General features: G+C 47.9%; 1 protein-coding gene across 1 annotated transcript in view; it reads right to left on the bottom strand.

Moving 5' to 3' along the window:
* The window catches only part of NID1 (nidogen 1), a 75,693-nt gene that overhangs the window by 9,398 nt on the left and 45,549 nt on the right, over nucleotides 1-20,746 (bottom strand). Inside the window, exons 13-15 of the mRNA XM_069484566.1 lie at nucleotides 8,870-9,097; nucleotides 6,662-6,834; nucleotides 258-384 (exon numbers count right to left, since the gene is read on the bottom strand). Of these exons, the coding sequence (XP_069340667.1) occupies nucleotides 258-384; nucleotides 6,662-6,834; nucleotides 8,870-9,097 (528 nt within the window). The remainder of the gene's footprint in view (nucleotides 1-257; nucleotides 385-6,661; nucleotides 6,835-8,869; nucleotides 9,098-20,746) is intronic.

Consider the following 20,746-nt stretch of genomic DNA (forward strand, 5'->3'; position numbering starts at 1 on the left):
GAGAGAGGCATGGGCACGTGCTCTGTTTCGATTTTATTCTCCAAAACAAATCTCAACTAAGGTGTTCATGATTTAATGATAAGCTCTCGGATGACCCTTCAGGGGAGCTGGTAAGGGTGGCGCTTTGAGGCAGGGGACCTGGCCCCTCTCAAAGCACCATCCTGTGAGCAACCACATGCTCCAAACTCTGCCTTCTGCCAAGAGCCACTGGGGCTGCTAGATGCAAAACCAAAAAAGAAAAATATTTGTTGGCCTACCTTGCCGAATGATGGTGGTTGGCTCTCCGCCATGTAGACTGGCTCTTCCAATGGAAGGCTCACTGATGTCTGTCCAGTAAACCATCTTGTCCACGCAGTCGAAGGCCAGTCCGATGATGACTTTAGCCTGGAAGGGAAGACCAGTGGTGAGAGCGGTCCATCCACAAGCATCTGAGTAACTACTGTTAGTGAGAATCTTTCCATGTGCTTATGAGCATTGGGACATCTTTTTTAATGAGTGACGTCCAGTCTTTCGTCCATTTAAAATTTTGTACTACTGAGTTGTAGGAGTTATTCATATATTTCAGATAAAACTCTTGTCATATACATATGCGTGTATGTGCACATATATACCAGGGCTGTCTGGAAAGTATCCAGCTGTATAACCATTCTCATGATATTAACAATGACTGGGCCGGGCGCGGTGGCTCACGCCTGTAATCCTAGCACTCTGGGAGGCCGAGGTGGGCGGATCGTTTGAGCTCAGGAGTTCGAGATCAGCCTGAGCAAGAGCGAGACCCCATCTCTACTAAAAGTAGAAAGAAATTATATGGACAGCTAAAAATATATATATAGAAAAAATTAGCCGGGCATGGTGGTGCATGCCTGTAGTCCCAGCTACTTGGGAGGCAGAGGCAGGAGGATCGCTTGAGCCCGGGAGTTTGAGGTTGCTGTGAGCTAGGCTGATGCCACAGCACTCACTCTAGCCTGGGCAACAGAGTGAGACTCTGTCTCAAAAAAACAAAAAACAAAAAACAAAAAAAAACAAAACAAAACAATGACTGGATATTTTCTGGACAGCCCTCCTATGTGTAGGAGAATATGCATATGTATATTTCTTCTCAGTATGTAGCTTATTTTTTCTGAAATAGTCAAAACAATCTTGAAAAAAGAACAAATTTGGAAGACCCAAACACTCTGGTTGATTAGGTGAATAGATCCATACAACAGAACAAAGAATCCAGAAACAGACCCTGACATAAGCAGTAAATTATTTTTTAACAAAGGCACCAAGGTACCAATGGGGAAATAGAGCATTTTCAACAAATGGTGCTAGAATATCTGGATAAACATGGTGGGGAGGAAAAAAAGAATCTCAATCTAACCTTACACCAGAGGCAAAAATTAAAACCTGAAACTATAAAGCTTCTAGAAGAAATCATAAGAAAATATCTTCACACTCTCCTAAGTAAATTCACCTGTCAGGCCAAGTTTTTATAACAAATAATGGTAACTCTGCAAAGAATTCCAGATCATAAAACTGTGCTGTTAAATTTATTATAGTATAGTATAAATATAAATTTATTATAAATTTATATTAACTTATAATTACATAATAAATCAAATTTATATTTAAATTTGTATAATAATAAATATAGCTATTAACTGACCAGGTGCCTCTGCAAATGCCAAGATAACTCTGTGTATAGGGTAGACACACTCTCTCAAACCGCCATGGCCAAGTGCTCAGGCCCCATCTATGGGCACCCCCTTCTTGGCAGCCCCTGCTCCCCAGCTCCTCTGGCCTCCATCTTACTACGGAAAGAACTTTTCCTTCCGTAAAGAGTCCTTTTCCACACACTGATTCTTAAAAAAGCAAAACAAAAAAGGACCAGAGGAACCAAAGTTGAATAACTTTTTATGTCTGACTTGAGTTTAACAAAAAGCTACTGGGCTGTACTTGTGGGTTTTCGTTTTTTGCTTCTAGGCAGAGCAGTCAGGCAACATGTACTTACTTGCGTGTGAAGAGCCACTGAGAGTTCGCTATTCTGACTAAGCCAGTCTCTCCTCAGGAGAAGCAAATCAACTACTCACCACTAATTCATTTTACAAGTATTTATTAGGTGCCTGTTAGGTATGACAAACTATGGTGATATTTAGACAAGCTCCATCCTAAAAAGAACACCAAGTAACTTAAATTATCCCAAACAACTGCTTCCAAACAAGCCATCTGCCCGTAGATCGGTTTAGTTCTGATCTCTTATGAGTTAACATATTTAAGTGGCCGGGCGCAGTGGCTCACGCCTGTAATTGTAGCACTCTGGGAGACCGAGGCAGGAGGATCGCTCGAGGTCAGGAGTTCGAGACCACCCTGAGCAAGAGTGAGACCCTGTCTCTACTAAAAATAGAAAGAAATTAGCCAAACAACTAAAAATAGAAAAAATTAGCTGGGTATGGTAGCGCATGCCTGTAGTCCCAGCTACTTGGGAGGCTGAGGCAGGAGGATCACTTGAGCCCGGGAGTTCGAGGTTGCTGTGAGCTAGGCTGACGCCATGGCACTCACTGTAGCCCAGGCAACAGAGTGAGATTCTGTCTCCAAAAAAAAAAAAAAAAAAAAGAAAAGAAAACATGGGGGAAAGCCTCATGACATTGGATTTGGCATTGATTTCTTGCATGTGACACCAACAGCACAGGCAACAAAAGAAAAAATAGGTAAATTGGACTACATCAAAATTTAAAATTTCTGTACATCACAGGACACAATCAACAGAGTGAAAAGGCAACCCATGGAATGGGAGAAAATATTTGCAAATCAAATATATTGCAAGGGGTTAATATCCAGAATATATGAAGAATTCCTACAGCTCAACAACAACAACAAAATACTGATCAAAAAATGGGCAAAGGGCCGGGCGCGGTGGCTCACGCCTGTAATCCTAGCACTCTGGGAGGCCGAGGCGGGTGGATCGCTCAAGGTCAGGAGTTCGAGACCAGCCTGAGCAAGAGCGAGACCCCGTCTCTACTAAAAATAGAAAGAAACTATCTGGACAACTAAAAATATATGTAGAAAAATTAGCCGGGCATAGTGGCACATGCCTGTAGTCCCAGCTCCTCGGGAGGCTGAGGCAGTAGGATCGCTTAAGCCCAGGAGTCTGAGGTTGCTGTGAGCTAGGCTGACGCCACGGCACTCACTCTAGCCTGGGCAACAAAGTGAGACTCTGTCTCAAAAAAAAAAAAAAAAAATGGGCAAAGGATTTGAATAGATATTTATCCAAAGAAGATATGCAAATGGCCAATAAGCTCATAAAAAGATGCTCAACACTACTAATCATTAAGGAAATGCAAATCAAACTATGATGAGTTACCCTTTCATAGCCAATAGGATGGCTATTACTAAAACAAAAACAAAAAATAACCAGTATAGGTGAGGATATGAAGAAATTAAAATACTTATGCTCTGCTGGTGGGAATGTAAAATGGTACACCCACTGTGGAAAACAGTATGGTGTTTCCTCAAAAAATTAAACATAGAATTATCATATGATCCAGCAATTCCTCCTTGGTGTATATATCCAAAAGAAGTGAAAGCAAGGACTTGGACAGATATTTGTATACCCATGTTCATAGTAGCATTATTTGCAATAGCCAGAAGGCGGAAGCAACCCAAAAGTCCACTGATGGGAGAATGGATAAATGAAATATGGTGTATCCACTAATAGAATATTCCTCAGCTTCAAAAAGGAAGGAAGTTCCGACACCTGCTACAACATGGATGGACCTCAAGGACATTACGCTAAGTGAAATAAGCCAGACACAAAAGGATAAATACTGCCGGGCGCAGTGGCTCACACCTGTAATCCCAGCACTCTGGGAGGCCGAGGCAGGTGGATCGCTCAAGGTCAGGAGTTCGAGACCAGCCTGAGCAAGAGCAAGACCCCGTCTCTACTAAAAATAGAAAGAAATTATCTGGCCAACTAAAATACATATATAGAAAAAATTAGCCGAGCATGGTGGCACATGCCTGTAGTCCCAGCTACTCGGGAGGCTGAGGCAGTAGGATCGCTTGAGCCCAGGAGTTTGAGGTTGCTGTGAGCTAGGCTGATGCCACGGCACTGACTGTAGCCCGGGCAACAAAGCGAGACTCTGTCTCAAAAAATAAATAAATAAATAAATAAATACTGTATAATGCTACTTATAAGAGGTGCCTGGAGGAGTCAGTTATACAGAGACAGAAAGTAGAATGGTGGTTGCCAGGGGCTACGGTGGGGATGGAGGAGAATGAGGAGTTATTGTTTAATGAACACAGAGTTTCAGTTTGGGATAATGAAAAAGTTCTGGAGATGGCTAGAGGTGACAGTTGCATGTCACTGTGAAAGTCCTCAACACCACTGAACTGCACACCTACAAACGGGGCAGGGGGAAGACTGAATATTTATCCTGCTGCTTCAGCACCCTCTGCTTTACCTATCCCAACTAAATTCTCTGCCTTTTATCACCTCACAGGACATTTAGCCTCTCCCCTTGGTCTTGGAGAAGAATGACTTTCACAGGGAATTTAACCCAGGGCTGGAGGACACAGAGAAGACTGAAGATCATATTCCAGGGATTTATGTTTTCAGTGAGGCAACAATCACTTGTGCATTTGTGTGGCAAATTTTGTTTTGAGTGCTTGTCATATACCAAGCACAGTTTTAGGTCCATAATTACCACTATGAAACCAACACCTCCATGAAATAGTGTCCTGTCTTGTGCTGCAGATATTGTTGACGGGAAGAAATGTATGCCAGATACAGGACATACACGTGGATACTTAATGCATCAAGCAGTGCTGCTGATGAAAGACACAGCAGCATAAGGAGGTAGACGACAATGGAGGTTGTGGGCTGGATGGGGGTCAGTGCAGGTGATACTTCCACAGAAATCTGCATGAAGTGAGGCAGTGAACTGTGTGAGTGTCTCAGGGCGAGGGAGCTCCACTCAGGAGGAACAGCAAGTGCAAAGGCCCTGAGGTGGAAATGTGCTGGGCAAGTTCGAGGCCCAGCCAGACAGCCAGGGGGCTGCAGCCAGCGAGTGAGGTGAGAGTGGTGGTGTCAGGTCTGGTGTAGGGTGGCCAGGAGGTGGCTAAGGACAGAGAGCAGGAACCTAATTGTAGCTAGGAACCAAACTGCAGTTTGGAACTGTTCGCTGGTGGGAACATACATGGCAAAAAGTCCCTAGTAACCTTTAACTGGCCTAAGGTTCATTACCATCTAATTAGCATAACATGGGTGGAGCTTCGTGGAGAATTCTGGAAAAGAGGCATGTGCAGAAAGGGAAACTGTCATATAACCTACCCTGTTATGTAACCTGTGATGTGACCTCTTATATAACCCCAACCCGTCAATCACCCCCAAAGGGGGGAAACAGCAACCAATCCTGCACGGGGAAAGGCGGGACAAACTAGTGGCTTATAAAAGGCAGGGCGTGCTCAGCCTCTGTTGTCTTTCTCCATTCTGCAGACTGACCCGTCCCACTCTCTCTGGAACGTATTTTCGCTTTGTGTAGCTTCCTTCCTTCCTTTCATTCTTTCTTTTACGTGATAAACTGTATGAAATTACTCTGTGTCTGTGATCACTCCGCCATCGGCTTGCCTCGATGCCAACACTCATTCTTGACACTGGGAAGCCAGGGACCAGGGGACATCCGGACAGACGACCCTAACAGTGGGGAACGGGGTGGAAGAGGTATCCAGATCCCATAAGGTTTGGAGGACCACAGAAAGGAGTGGATTTGATTCAGAGTGAAGAGGAACTCATTTGAGGATTTTGTGCCAGGCAAAGACCTGAATCTGATCAAGGCTGCTTTGCAAGAGGCTTTTGAAAAGTGTTTTTATTTTGGATATTTTTTTGCTGATGTTTCCTCCCTGGTCTAAAAGAAGAAGGGATATGGCAGCATGCAGGACAAGAAAATAGGGAAAGCAGGAAACATGTGGGGTAGAGAAAGGAGGAAGAGGAGAAAAGGTGGAAGCCGGCCCATGGCAGACAGCTCGGCACAACGAGCATCTTCACCAGGAATTTTCAAGCAGGCTCTGCAGCCCCAGAGGAACGACAGGGCTTTCTGCGGACTTTCATTCACAAGGGCCGATGACCCCTGTCCCGCCTGCACTTACAGGACACCCGCTCCCCTCCCACTCCTCTGGCAACTCTGGCCCCGCCCTGCAGCAGAAGCCTCCAGGCCCCAAGTTTGGGTTCTTGGCAGAGGTCAGGATCTCAGATAAAACAGAATGGCATTTCAGTAGGATCCCAAAATCCCCAACTTGCAAATTGCACCTTTGAAGCTTTGAAAGCCTCTGAGCCAGAGCTTGTTACTGCCTCAGGGCAGGCAGGAGGATTCCCGAGCTGAGCAGCTGCTGAAAGATGAGTCACTGTGAACGCAGCAGGAACGGAAAGATTGAGGGACAAGGAGCTGAACTCGTGAGAAGCCCTCGCCCAGGGGGTCTCTGACGGCTTTTCCCATAGCCGCTTCGTGCCTCCAGGAGCCTCACAGGCAGCCCAGGAGCGTAGTGACCCATCTAGGGATGGTCACCTAAGGCCACGTGGAATGAGCACCCCGGGGTCCCAGTCTGACCATGTACCTGCTTGTTTCCCCAGGTCACTGAGGCAGGAGCTGTCACCAGGCACAACCAGCAACCAGCCAGCACTCACCGGCACGTGCAGGAAGGCCTTGGCTTCCGTCTTCTTCATGTTGTTTCCCTCCAGCGGCAGCCGCTCGATCTTCCCAGTCTGGGCAAACAGCAAGTGGGTCCCCGGGGGCAGGGGGATGGCCGCGGTAGGCACCGAGGGTCCCTGGTGAACAGGGGGAGCCACTGTGCTCAGACCTGGGTGGCAGGAGAGGTCAGTGAGCAAGGCCTGTGTGCACAGGAACACATGTCACATGTGCGGGCACAGACACACACACACCAGGGCACATCACCTTCCTGGCACCACACACCGCACAGCCACACAATGCCCAGTTTATATCTGAAAGCTCCAGAAGCAGAAACCCCCAGTCAGCCAAAGGGCACTGGTGAGGAAGATAATGCCAGGCCTGAGTGTAACGTTAAAGGTCAAGTGACAAAAGGGCTTGGCTATTTTTAATAGCAGTAACTTCGCTGTCCATGCTCTGCGGTGGTCACTGGGGCCAGAGCAACAGCAGCAGCAAACAGTGTAACAACAGCCACCCTGAAATCCCTGCCCGCGGGGTCCCGTCCTAGTGGAAGCTGCTAAGTGTTTTAATGCCAGAGGAGCCCATCATGACGAGCTTGCCCAGTGCAGTGTGCCCGGTCCCAGAGCCACGGGGGTGGCACAGTCTGGGACCTGACAAGCAGACACATGCCCCTTCTGGGCTTTCCAGAACAAAATGATGGTCAGGGCGGGAGACCTGGGCGCTGCCCCAGCCCCGCCGCTCGCTCGCTGTGTGCAGGGGCCATGCACCTTCCTGGTGTCGTCTCCTGCTCTCTGAAGTAGGAGAGCTAGACGAGGTTGTCACCGAGGTCGTTTTCAGTCATTCTCTTGACTATCTTGCCTATTACACCCAATCAGAGCCATAAACCAATCTGGTCGACCTCACCCATTTCTCACCCGGATCAATCCTAAACATTGCGACAGCTCCTGCCTCCCCCTGCAGGGACTCCCGCTCAGCCAGTGGTATTTCTAACAACAAACCCGCTTCGCACCTGCGCCTGCTCAAAACCCTTCCAAACCCTTCCACGGCTCCTCATTGCCCGCAGCTACCCGCACCCAGGCTCGCCCACACCCCCACACGCTGTACTGACCCCCTGCAGGTTCCTTTCTACCCCCAGCCCGCTCCGCCTCCTAAAGCAACGGCCTCAGCAGCAGCCCAACGTCCCCTGCCACTCAGCCTTGGTCCTGCTTAAAAACGTGGCTCACCTGGTGTTGCTTCTGCAAAGTGTGCCCCCGTTAGCCCACCACTCAACACAAGCCGGGCCCCCCCTGGCCCCCGGGTCCCCGTCTGCTGTCTCCTAAAGCTCATCTCCCTCCACCCCTCCCATCTGCTCACCCCTCCTGCGAGGGGCTTGGGGGCCTGGCGCCGTGACTTTTCTCTGGCATCCCCGGCACCCACCACAGCATCAGATGCTCGGTTAATGTGGCTGAGTGAATTAATGACATTTGCGAGCAATCACTTTCCTGTTTCTTAGCAGCTTTGAGGAAATATCTGGTAGGGGATCCAAGTATGAGTATTAGCTAAATTGAGAATGGACATTCAAGGATGAGTTACATAAGCTTTTGGTAATTTGTGACAATGACCAATTTCTACCTTTGTCACAGAAGCAGAATTTTAGAGCTGGGGAACATGCTCAGGATTACTGTGCTCATCTCTTAGGTTGAGGCTGGGGAAACTGAGGCTGGGGAGGGTGTCTGTCCAGAGTCACACAGCTGGGCTGGGCCTCACACAGGACGCCCAGCCCCCAGCAGAACCAGCTCATGCAGAAACCTTTGAGGCCCTTTGCTCCTTGGATTTGAAAATTGATCCATGTCCCTAAATGCCTTAGGGCGTGACTGAAGGAGGCAAGTGCTGGGCCTCCCTCTGCAGAGAGCTCACCTGGGGGACCCGGAGCACACGCAGCCCTCTGCTACCACTGCGGTGTCCACGCAGCACGCCTCTGGGTGTTCCCATGGAACACACGTGTGCACAGAAAAGGAAGAGAAGAGCGTAGGTGGACAGAGAGGGTGGGTAGGGGAGAGGGGATGGAGAGGAGAGGGACGGGGGAGGAGAGGGTAGAGAAGAGGGGTGCAGAGGGGAGGGAGAGGGCTGGGACTCTGTGGAGCAATTCAAAATCAAGGGCAGGCTCAGCAAATCTGGGCCGAGACCCTTCTCAGGCCAAGCCCTAGCGCAGCCCACTCCCTACTTACACGGGGGCCTCATCCCGGGTCTGGTCCTGGTGCCCTCCACCTCGCGGCCGTCGCGATCCACGCACCAACAGTAGCCGGTGCTGTCGTGGCACTGGGTGGGCACGTAGTGTCCATGCTCGTCACACTCGGGGACAAACAGCCCCGGCGGCCTGGGCTGCTGTGGGTCCGCCACCCCCGCTGCCCCGAGAATGTGTTCTTGCTCCAGCTGGCACCGGGTTTTCTCCACCTCTGTTGGGACACAAGCACAAGACAGCAGTCAGGAGCACTGTCCCTCGGCGCTCACTGGCAGGGCTGCGGGGTCCCCGCGCCTCGCTCGGAACCGCGAGGGCTGCCTGTCTATCACCGGGTTTTGTTTCATCAATTTTTCAAAATTTAAAACATCATGATTATTGGATGGATTTAATTGCCAAGAAGATTACATGTACATTTTCTTTTTATTCCTAGGTAGTTTTTTTTTTAATTTTTAAAAATTGAGGCAAAAAAATTGACATAACATAAAATAAACCAATTTTTTTTTTTTTTTTTTGAGACAGAGTCTCACTCTGTTGCCCGGGCTAGAGTGCCGTGGCGTCAGCCTAGCTCACAACAACCTCAAACTCCTGAGCTCAAGCGATCCTCCTGCCTCAGCCTCCCAAGTAGCTGGGACTACAGGCATGCACCACCATGCCCGGCTAATTTTTCCTATATATTATTTTTAGTTGTCCATATAATTTCTTTCTATTTTTAGTAGAGACGGGATCTCACTCTTGCTCAGGCTGGTCTTGAACTTCTGAGCTCAAACGATCCACACGCCTCGGCCTCCCAGAGTGCTAGGATTACAGGCATGAGCCACCGCACCCAGCCAAAAATAAACCATTTTAAAATAAACAATTGAGTGGCATTTAGAACACTTATAATGCTGTGCGACCACCATCTCTATCTAGTTCCAAAGCGTTTTCATCACCCCAAAAGGAAAACCCCCCGTGCATTAAGCAGTGGCTCCCCGTTCGCCTTCCTCCCAGCCCCTGGCCAGCACCGATCTGCGCTCTGGCTCTGTGAATGTATCTGTCCTGGGCATTTCACATAGACAGACTCATACAACATGTGGTCTTTTGCAACTGGCTGCTTCCTCTCAGCAATGTCTTCAAGGCTCATCCAAATGACGGCATGGATCAGTAATTCCTTCCTGTTTATGGCTGAATAGTATCACACCGTTTCAATAGTCACATTTTGCTTATCCATTCACTCACTGATGGACATCACTGGGTTTTCTTTTAAGGAACTGTATGTTTTTCCTAAATGTGTCCTTTTACCATCTGAAGGTTCTTTTTTTTAGGCTGGTCAAGTGAAGCAGTGGGAGTGGAGAAGGAACAAAGGAATCCGTAACAGGTTGTGACCCATGAGTTGTAAACCCCACCGCATTCGGACGGGCTCAAACTTCCCGATGACCCACGTTGAGTCACGGCCAAAGATGTTGGGTACCAGACACCACTGAGTGCATTTGCCAACATTTGTGTTTCCCTTTAATCATGTCCTACTGCTCGGCACGCAGCTGGGCCTCTAAGCTGTGCAGCACAGATCTCAAAACAGGGAAATACAGTGGGCCTCCGTGTCCACGGCTTCTGCATCTGTGGATTCAACTAACCGTGGCTCAAAAATATTCGGAAAAAGAATGAACAGTTGCATCTGCACTGAACATGCACAGGTTTTGTCTTCACCATTATTCCCTAAACAATACAGTATAACAACTATTTACATAGCATTTACACTGTATTAGGTATTGTAAGTAATCTAGAGATGATTTAAAGTATACAGGAGGATGGGCATAGGTTATATGAAAACACTATATCATTTTATATCAGGGACTTGAGCATCTGTGGATTTTGGCATCCTCAGGGGGTCCTGGAACCAATGCCCCGAGGACACCAAGGGACAGATGTACTTCTCTATCTGTGGAATTGCTGATAAGAAGCCATGGCCTGCAATAAACGACTCCGAAATACACAGAATTGTAGTTAGTTCCACACAAGCCACCACTCGGGCCAGACCTGCGTGGTCACCACTGCAGTGTCAACCACACAAAGCAACATCCAGACACTGGCAGGAAGTACCCTTGTCCACGCCGCTGACTGCTGAGAGCTCTACTTCACCCGCACCGTGCGGCCTCTCCCTTAAATGCCTTTCCATGTGGCGTCCTTTTTGTGCCCCCTGCTTGCCCCCCGGCCTGGTTAATCCTTCAAGAATCAGCTTAGGGCCAGGCGAGGTGGCTCACGCCTATAATCCTAGCACTCTGGGAGGCCAAGGCGAGAGGATCGCTCGAGGTCAAGAGTTCGAGACCAGCCTGAGCAAAAGCGAGACCCCATCTCTACTAAAAATGGAAAGAAATGATCTGGACAGCTAAAAATATATATGGAGAAAAAATCAGCCAGGCATGGTGGCACATGCCTGTAGTCCTAGCTACTCGAGAGGCTGAGGCAGGAGGATCGCTTGAGCCCAGGAGTTTGAGGTTGCTGTGAGCTAGGCTGATGCCACCGCACTCTAGCCTGGGCAACAGAGCGAGACTCTGTCCTAAAAAAAAAAAAAAAGAATCAGCTTAGGCGTTTACTTCCTATTTACTTCCTTCAAGCTCCCAAGGCTGGGCCCAGGGCCCCTCTGTGAGCTCCCAGGGCGCTCTGGCTTGCCCGCACTCTAGCTCTTGTCTCACTGACTCTAAGGAATCTGTGTCCCTGAGCCGACACGAGGCTCTGAGAGGACAGTGACTGAGTCTCCTTAACCTGCAGTCGAGAAGCACCTGCTGGGCTGCGGCGACTGTCCACGGGAACAACCCGCAGGCCTCCCTCCAGCAGCTCACGGCCTGGGGGGAAGTGGCCACGTCAACACACAACCACGGTTCAGGAAGGGTCGTGTCTTGACGGAGGCCCAGGATACAGCAAGATGCACAGAAGAGACCTTCTGCCACAGGCAAGGAGGGCAAGGAGGGCCTGTGCGCTTTTTGATGATTAGAAGACCATGGTTGAATAACCCTAGGCCTAGGGCGGGGCTCCGTCAGCTTTTCCCGTTAAGGGGCAGGGAGTAAATATTTTCCACTTTGTGAGCCACAGAGTCTCTGTCCCAACCACCCAGCTCTGTGGCTGTGGCGTGAGAGCAACCACACTTAATAGCTACATGAATGAGTGTGCTGTGCCAATAAAACTTTATCCATAAAAAGATTTGGCCTCTGGGGGCTGCAGTTGCCAACCCTGCTCTAGGGCATTACTGGTTAGGGGGAAATTACACATATGTGCGTGCTAATTAATGCATATTATCACATATTAATTAAAAATAAATTAAACTCACATAAAATATAATATTTATTTCTTAGTCGCAAAATGTGGCTGAAAATGTTTTTGATTCTCAGTTCCTCCCGGTGTTGCCTTGGGCGTGACAACAATGCTGATTAGGCCGAGCCCCTGCAGCTGTAGAAGGGAGATGAAGGAATCGCTAATTTCCCAGTATTGTTTTGAGGAGTAAGTGGGCTAGGACGAGACAGTGCACACAGAGGGAATTTTAGGCTCTGCACTCAAATGTTCGTTTGCAACCGAACCTACACAAAGCAAACGCAGTGACATTCGGTGGGTACGTTGCCAATGACTGTCTAAAGTACCTTTTGTCTGTGTTGCCAGTTCTCCTGTTGGCTGGCTTGAACGTGGCTGATTAAAAGCAGCTATCATGCCAGAAAAGTGTTTGTTGAACCTGGCAAGGGAAAACCGTGCATGCTTTTCTTCTGTCCCAGAGGCAAATATAAAAATCAAAACAAAACATTTGATGTAGGAAGCACCCAACAAAGACATGAAATGAGCCATCTGGTTAGAATAAATGTTGGGTTTTGTTCACTCTTGGATGTCAAACTTGTTTACTTTCTGGAAATCTTACAGGGTGTTAGAGTTTCCACATAAGCAGTCCCCATTCACGTATATATTTCATTTAATTCTCAGCACAATCCCAGGTGATGGGCAAGGGTGGTTTTTACACCAAATGAGAAAACTCAGCTCAGAGAGGGCAAGGGGCTTCCCCAAGCCACAGTGCTGGTAAGCGGCTCGGCTCAAACGAGAATCTGGGTTTTGGGGATTCCGGTCCAGGTCCCTCCCCCTCCTGGCCTGGCATCTCGAATCCACATCCCCAGTGCCTGGGTGGCTCACACACAGGGAACGTGTCATGCCAATGGTGACATACACACAGTACCTTAACACGGCCACTGGAATTACCTGTGAACCCACAGACCCCTTTTCCTGCCCTCGGCATACGGACACTGTGGGGCTTCTCCGGTTCGAAAACAGAACTGGTGTTCTGTGTATTGTCAACCACGTGACATTTTGAAGGGCGTAGAGACTGTTCCATTTTACGTGGCTGACAGAGTTCTGTATCAACACGGCGTTTGGCCAACATATAAAATCTCAAGTGATCTAGAGTTTACAGCGGAACTTTCAAGTGCCATATCTTGAACTTCTAACAAGGAGGGGGAAACCTCAACCGTACTCAGGAAATGGCATCTCAAGTGTGTTTATGTGAAGCTGTGGTCTCAGGGGGTTTCCTGGGATGTTCCAGTGGGACCCCCCTGGCGGAGGCCCTGAGGCCTCCATGGGGAATTTTCCATTAAGGTCTGGCACGTGGGGTTGGGGGGATCATGAGTGAGAAAGACACATTTCCTGAGCTTGTTGCTGGCTGATAAAATAACTCAGGCGAGCTGCTTTGGATCTGCGGGGGAAGGAAGCAGGCAAGGGCTGATACTATCTGAGGAACAGCAGGAAGTCTGGGTGACTTTTCTCGAGGTGGGGGATGAAGAGCATGAGAGGAAAGTGAAACAGAGAAGGAAGTAAGAAGAAAGCACATTCTTGATCTTCCGATTTGCATTCCATTCCCTTGCCTGGTTAAATCTGTTTCTCTGTGTTCACTCAAATCAACGACCACTGTCACCTCACACATATGCAGTAGAGTGGAGGAGGGGAAGGTGCCCCCAAAATGTCAAGCCTCCCTGGGAAGAGAGGACATACAGCCACAGGAGAACCTGGGGCTACTTAGAATGGAACTTGTTTGAGGAGGCGCCGTTTATTCAGCCCCTTCTTGCACACAGTCCGCGTCCCCCAGTAAGGGTGGGCTGTCCCCAGGAGCTGCCCAGGCTCCCAGCACGCACTTCCATGATGCATGTCTCTGCTGCCTTTGAGACTTTGCTGGTTTGTAGCCTCATCTCATTAGCTGCCAAATGGACACTTGTTAGTCCAACACTGCCAAATTTCCAAGAGTGGGAATTTATTTATTTATTTATTTATTTTGAGACAGAGTCTCACTCTGTTGCCCGGGCTAGAGTGCTATGGCATCAGCCTAGCTCACAGCAACCTCAAACTCCTGGGCTCAAGCAATCCTCCTGCCTCAGCCTCCTGAGTAGCTGGGACTACAGCTGCATGCCACCACACCTGGCTAATTTTTCTATTTTTTGTGGAGATGAGGTCAGCTTGCTCTTGCTCAGGCTGGTCTCTAACTCCTGGCCTCAAGCGATCCTCCTGCCTCAGCCCCCTGAGTAGCTGGGACTACAGCTGCATGCTACCACACCTGGCTAATTTTTCTATTTTTTGTGGAGATCAGGTCAGCTCGCTCTTGCTCAGACTGGTCTCTAACTCCTGGCCTCAAGCGATCCTCCTGCCTCAGCCTCCCGGGTAGCTGGGACTACAGGCATGTGCCACCATGTCTGGCTAATTTTATTTCTATATATTTTTAGCTGTCCAGATAATTTCTTTCCATTTTTAGTAGAGACGGGGTCTCGCTCTTGCTCAGGCTGGTCTCGAACTCCTGACCTCGAGCGATCCTCCCCTCCTCGGCCTCCAAGAGTGCTAGGATTACAGGCGTGAGCCACGGCGCCCAGCCAAGAGTAATTTATAAGTAAAGGGGACAATATCAACCTGACGTGGTCTTTATCTACGTTACCACTGATCAGAATATTAGTAGTAATAATAATGACAGATATCTTTACTTATGAACTGTCTTACCCCCAGTCGTCACAGGAGTGGTGAGGGAGGAGCAGGGAACTAGCAATTAGAAAAGGCAAAAAAATGAAGGGAAAGCAGAAAGGTCATTAAACAACAAGAAAAAAAGAACCTGCAGCTCTAGTCTGTGTGCTGTCCCTTTTGTCACCATGTGAAACTGCATCGTTGAGTTTTCCTCACACACCTGTCCCCTGGAGCGGCTCCTGCTCCCGTCCGCTCCTGAAACGCTACCTACCGCTGTCAGCTGTGACAGCCACTGTGTTCCGCAGAGCCCTCAGGTGAAGAACCCCACAGGTCCCCGAATCTCTTACCTACTCGGGTTACAAGCATTTCCTGAAAGATGTGATGAGCCAGGGGCCCTGCAAGCACCGGGACAAAGCTAAACAGGACAGTCCTCAGAGTCCTCAGGCTAGAAGGGAAAGTGAGGATCCCGTCAGTGGCCGGCAGGGGTCTGAACAGGCTGTCGTGGGAGCAGAGAGGACGAGCAGCTGGCCTGCCTCAGTCCAGGGCTCGGCTGGCATTGGGAGCCATAAATCTGCAGTGTCCCCAATACGCACGGCCGTGTGGTTCAGCCCAGCGGCCTGAACTGACAAACCACAGGTTTTCAGGCTATAAATGGAGAAGAGACAGGGGCCGACAAATTCAGGGTGTCGGTGAGGGTGGTTGACGTGATGTTCCCTGGGGTTTAGGTTAGAGAGAACTTCAAGAAAAAAAGAAGGGACAGAGTTGCCACAAGGCTCCGAGATGACTCTGCTGATTTGCAAACGTGGCTACGTGAGACCTATAAGGGAGGGAGGTGGTGGTGTGGTGAGAGGGCGCACAGGCATCAAAACCAGGAAAGTTCTCAGGCCTCTGGGGGCCCTGGTTTGGATCCTCCACAACCTGGCCTCCCCCTACCTGCCTACCTGCATCTCCCCTCATTATTCCTCCCGTCTCCTGTGCAAATCCTACCCATCCTTCAAGGCCAAGTAAATATCCTCCTTCTTGGCTGGATGCGGTGGCTCATGCCTGTAATCCTAGCACTCTGGGAGGCTGAGGGGGGAGAACTGCTTGAGCCCAGGAGTTCAAGACCAGCCTGAGCAAGAGCGAGACTGTCTCTACTAAAAATAGAAAAAATTAGCTGGGTGTGGTGGTGCATGCCTGTAGTCCCAGCTACTCGGGAGGCTGAGGCAAGAGGATTGCTTGAGCCCAGGAGTTTGAGGTTGCAGTGAGCTATGATGATGCCACTGCTTGCTAGCCCAGGCAACAGAGCAAGACTCCGTCTCAAAAACAAATGAAAAAAAAACCTTCCTTCTTCTCACACTTTCCCTAACTTACTAACTTTTCTGGCCACCTGGATCTTTGCTCCCAGCTGCTGGTTATCACTTACAGGCTCACTGCTATTAATAGTTTCAAGTGTTCTTTTTTCTTTGAGGTTGCTGTGAGCGATGCTGATGCCACTGCACTCTAGTGCAGGTGACAGAGCAAGACCCTGTCTCAAAAAAATAAAATAAAAAAAAAAAAAAAGGATTTGAGGTGATACATGGGCAACGTATGTAACCTGAAATTCTGTATCCCCCATAATAATAAGATGAAATAAAAAAAAAATAAAGTACTGAGCCTGGTTTCAACTTTAAAAAAAAAAAAAGGATTTGAGAGGAAGGGACAGTACCGGAGATAGGCAGAGGACTTAACATGTAAAATAGGAGTCCCCAAAGGAATAAGCCAAAGCGAGGAAGGAAAACAAATACTAAACACTATAATGCAAGAAAACTTCCTGAAATTAAAAAAAAAAAAATTTGAAATGATAAAGTCAAAAAGCACACTGTGTTACTAACGATACTGATCCAGAACAACCTACAACAAGCCATAGTCTAGTAAAATTACTGGACTTTATAGAGAAAGAAAAAGTCCTTTGGGCATGTAGGTAAAAAGGGGGAATTATCTTCAGAGCACCCTTAGAATTTTGGACAGACGTGCTTATGTCAGAAGAATATTTGAGATAGTCAAGGGAAAATATATATGAAAAAGGAATATTGGTTCCATGAGCCCTTCCTGAGGAATCTCCTAGAACACAAGCTTCTGACAACCAAATGACTCTGAGAGACACTGAGCGCGAACACTAAGTTACGTGTTGAAGACAGACTAGATGGGGTTAAAGGAGACGGTGCAGTCTGTGACGGTCGCGTGCTCAGGCAAGGCAGATGCAACTATAAACGTGGGAGGGGGAATGCGCCAAGCAAATGCAAACGTTTTTTTAAAAACTGTTCTCAGAAATTATATCGGTGAGGATAGTGTGAGTATCGTTATTCTTAGACTGTTGTGTGTGACGTGGGATGAAATGAGTGAGTGAGTGTGCTACGTTATAATTTTTATCCATTATGCCCTTGAGATCCAGGGTCCTCCGTGTGGAAGGAAGGGGACGCAGATATGATGTAAAAGAGGGTCAGGAAAAGTCCTGCAGTCATGAATTTGAATTGGAAATACCAATATGGACTCACGAGACTCTGTGTGAACCTCCCCAGTACTTAGACTGTGGTCCTGCAAGACCATTGCCCACTGAAAGAAGCCAGGGATTCACGAAGAAATGGCTGGTTCTCGTTCTGAGGCAGGAAATAGACATGAACTTGGAACTTCTTGCCATACAAGGGCAGCTACCAATGACTATCAGGCTTGTGTCCAAAGGACCAGGAGCCAACTTACAAAGCTTCCCAGGGCCCAAAGATGGAACTCTGAGCTATAGTGAGAGTAACAGTTAAAACCAATGGATACCCATGAGATTGTAATGATATTTAAACACTGAAAGCTAATTTGTGGTTGACAAGGAATCTATTTATTATCTTGACAACCAATAAGTAAGAGGAAGATCCAAGAAGTTATCCTGCCTTTCCTTTAGGAAATGACCACTGGGCAACCCAAGAGTAGATGAGGGGGAGGCATTTCTCTATGAAAGTATAAGCAATGGAAATAAATGTCCAATGTGAAAATAAAGCCTAATACATAAAAACCATAATAACACAACTAGACTATCATCATTCCCACCCCCTCTTTAGAAATTAATGGACCTAGACAATGAGCATCAATTCTAACTAACAAATGAGAAAGAAATGATAAACTTAGAATATCACCATTTGTCACGCCCTAGGAATTAATGCATCTAGGCAATAATCATCACAAAAAGTGAGACAAGCAGACATCATGTGCTTCTGATGGAAGATCACACTACCACCTACTGTCGTGCCAAAAGGATTACACCTGAGTATAATAATCAAGCCTCAGTCTGGTTGCAGGCAATTTAGAGCAGCGATCCCCAACATTTTTGGCACCAGGGACCGGTTCCATGGAAGACAATTTTTCCATGGATCCTGGGGTAGGGGTGGTATGGATCCTGGGATGGTTTCGATATGATTCAAGCGCATTACATTTACTGTGCAGTCAAACCTCTCTGCTAATGATAGTCTGTATTTGCAGCCGCTCCCCAGCACTAGCATCACCACCTCAGCTCCCCCTCGGATCATCAGGCGTTAGATTCTCATAAGAAGCTCGCAACCTAGATCCCTCACATGCACAGTTTACAGTAGGGTTCGAGCTCCTATGAGCACCTAATGCCATTGCTGATCTGACAGGAGGTGGAGCTTATGCAGTGATGTGAGCGATGGGGAGCGGCTGTAAATACAGACGAAGCTTCGCTGGCCTGCTGCTCACTTCCTGCAGTACGGCCTGGTTCCTAACAGGCCACAGACCAGTACCAGTCGTTGGCCCAGGGGTTGGGGACTGCAGATTTAGAGGACAGAGGAGCATGTCGCACTACACCATGAGTGGGAAACGCCACAGTTCAAAAGGTGTGGGTTCTTCAATAGACCAACTGCAAGGAAAAGAAAAAACAGAGGAGAAAACTAGAGATTAAAAAAAATGAGCCGCACTAAACCTACAGTGCCTAGGAATGCACACGAGTGATAAAACTATAAAGAAATGCAAGAAAGGGATTATTGCAAAAGTCAGATGAGAGGCTGCTTTTGGGGAAAGGGAGGAGGCTGTGATTGGGACGCAGCACCTGGAGGGGCTTCGGGGGCCCCCGCTCAGGTCCAACATCTTGAGCTGGGTGGCAGCGACTAGGGGCCTCAACTTAGCATCACCCCTTGGACTACACATTGGTTTTACGTGACTTTCTGCATCTGAGATTTATTTTACAATGAAAGGCAGGAAAAAAGGAGAGAATGGGAGAAGAGGACGTGGACGCAGCAATGCAGGGACATGAGATGGCAGCAAGACAGGGGTGTAGAATCGAGAGAAGGAGTCATTTTAAACTGTCTTTTAGGCGAGAAACATCACAACTGCTTTGTAAACTGACTGGAACTATCGAGTAGAGACGGAAAGGGAGCCCACCCAGCACTGGGGAGCGGACGGCAGGAATGGCAAAGTTCATCTCAAACAACCATCAGCACACGAAACCAATGTTGATTAGAAACTTACAATTTGTGATTGTATTTAATGTGCAGATCTGTTTTGATGTTACAGTTAGAAAAGAAGTCAATACCTACCTTTATCCCTAATAAAAACCATCTAAGCCAACATCGGAGGCCTTAAGAATTGTTTTCTTTTAAAAGGGTCTACATAATACTCAATTTTGAGAAAAACTACTATAGAAAATTCTTTTATATAAAAAATTCAAGAAACCGCTTTTGTAAACTAAGAAATTATTCAGGCCTCATGTTTCTTATTTATAAAACAAAGAGGGTGGATTACAGACCATCTAGAGCCCCTTCCAGGTCTAACTAGGAAATTCCAGTTTTCTCATATTGGGTTTGCTTAAAACACAGTGTAACCTATAACATAAACAACAGAAGCCTAACGAACAGAAAGCACGCATTTTAGATTGTTTCTCAGCTTTTCTTTCCTTTAAGTTGTATCCTCCTGCATGTCTGCAGGTAGCCCTGCGTTCTGAACTCTGTCGTTTGCTCCCTCTCTGAGATGTGTGGTGCCTCTCTCCAGATGCAGAACGCTGGTAAACAGAGCGGTGCCGAGTGTAAAGAGCAGTGACCCAATATCCACAGGCTTGGCATTCGCCCTTAAGGACCAGACTTTACACGCCCCTCTTTGATACTCCAATAAGCTCCCCTATGTTATGAAAATCTAGCCAGCTGCATTCTCTCGGGTGTTGTCCAGGCAAGGAGAGTGGCTGTGGCAGCCAGCCTCCAGGATAGCCCCCATCCTCCCCACCTCCTGGTCCCCACACACCTGGGTAGTCCCCTCTCTCACTGTACGAGGGGTGGCCTGAGACTGATAGTGTCAGTGAAGTGATAGTATGTCACTTCCAAGATTAGGTTGCAAAAGACTGTGGCTTCCATCTTGGCACACCTCTCTCTCTCTGTCTCTCTCTCATCATTTGCTCTGGAGGGAGCCAGCTGCCAGGCCTTGAGTATGCTTAGTCAGCCCTGTGGAGAGACCCACGTTGTAGGGAACTGAGGCCCACCCACAACCACGTGCGTCCTTCCGCAGGGACCCATGTCTGCCCTCAGAGAAGACCACAGCCCCGGCTGATGTCGTGACAACCACCTCTTGAGGGACCCTGAACCTCCCAGGTAAGCGCCTCCTGAGTTCTTGACCTACAGAAACTGTCAGATAATAGATTTTATTGTCTAAAGTAACTAACTATGGGGGTAATTTGTTACACAACAACAGAGACCTGACACGGCGGCTTTCAAACTTTCTAACCACGACCCACAGAAAGAAATACAATTTCCTCAGCAACCCAGTACACACATGCACCCTTAGACACACACACACACACACCGGTGCACATGCACAAACATACATACAAGTATTGTTTCATGAAACAATACTTATTCCTACTATAAATACTCTATGAACTCTAATATTTTCTAGATTATTGCTTTCCATT

Source organism: Eulemur rufifrons, chromosome 11 (genome assembly GCF_041146395.1).
Source record: "Eulemur rufifrons isolate Redbay chromosome 11, OSU_ERuf_1, whole genome shotgun sequence".
Lineage (NCBI taxonomy): Eukaryota > Metazoa > Chordata > Mammalia > Primates > Lemuridae > Eulemur > Eulemur rufifrons.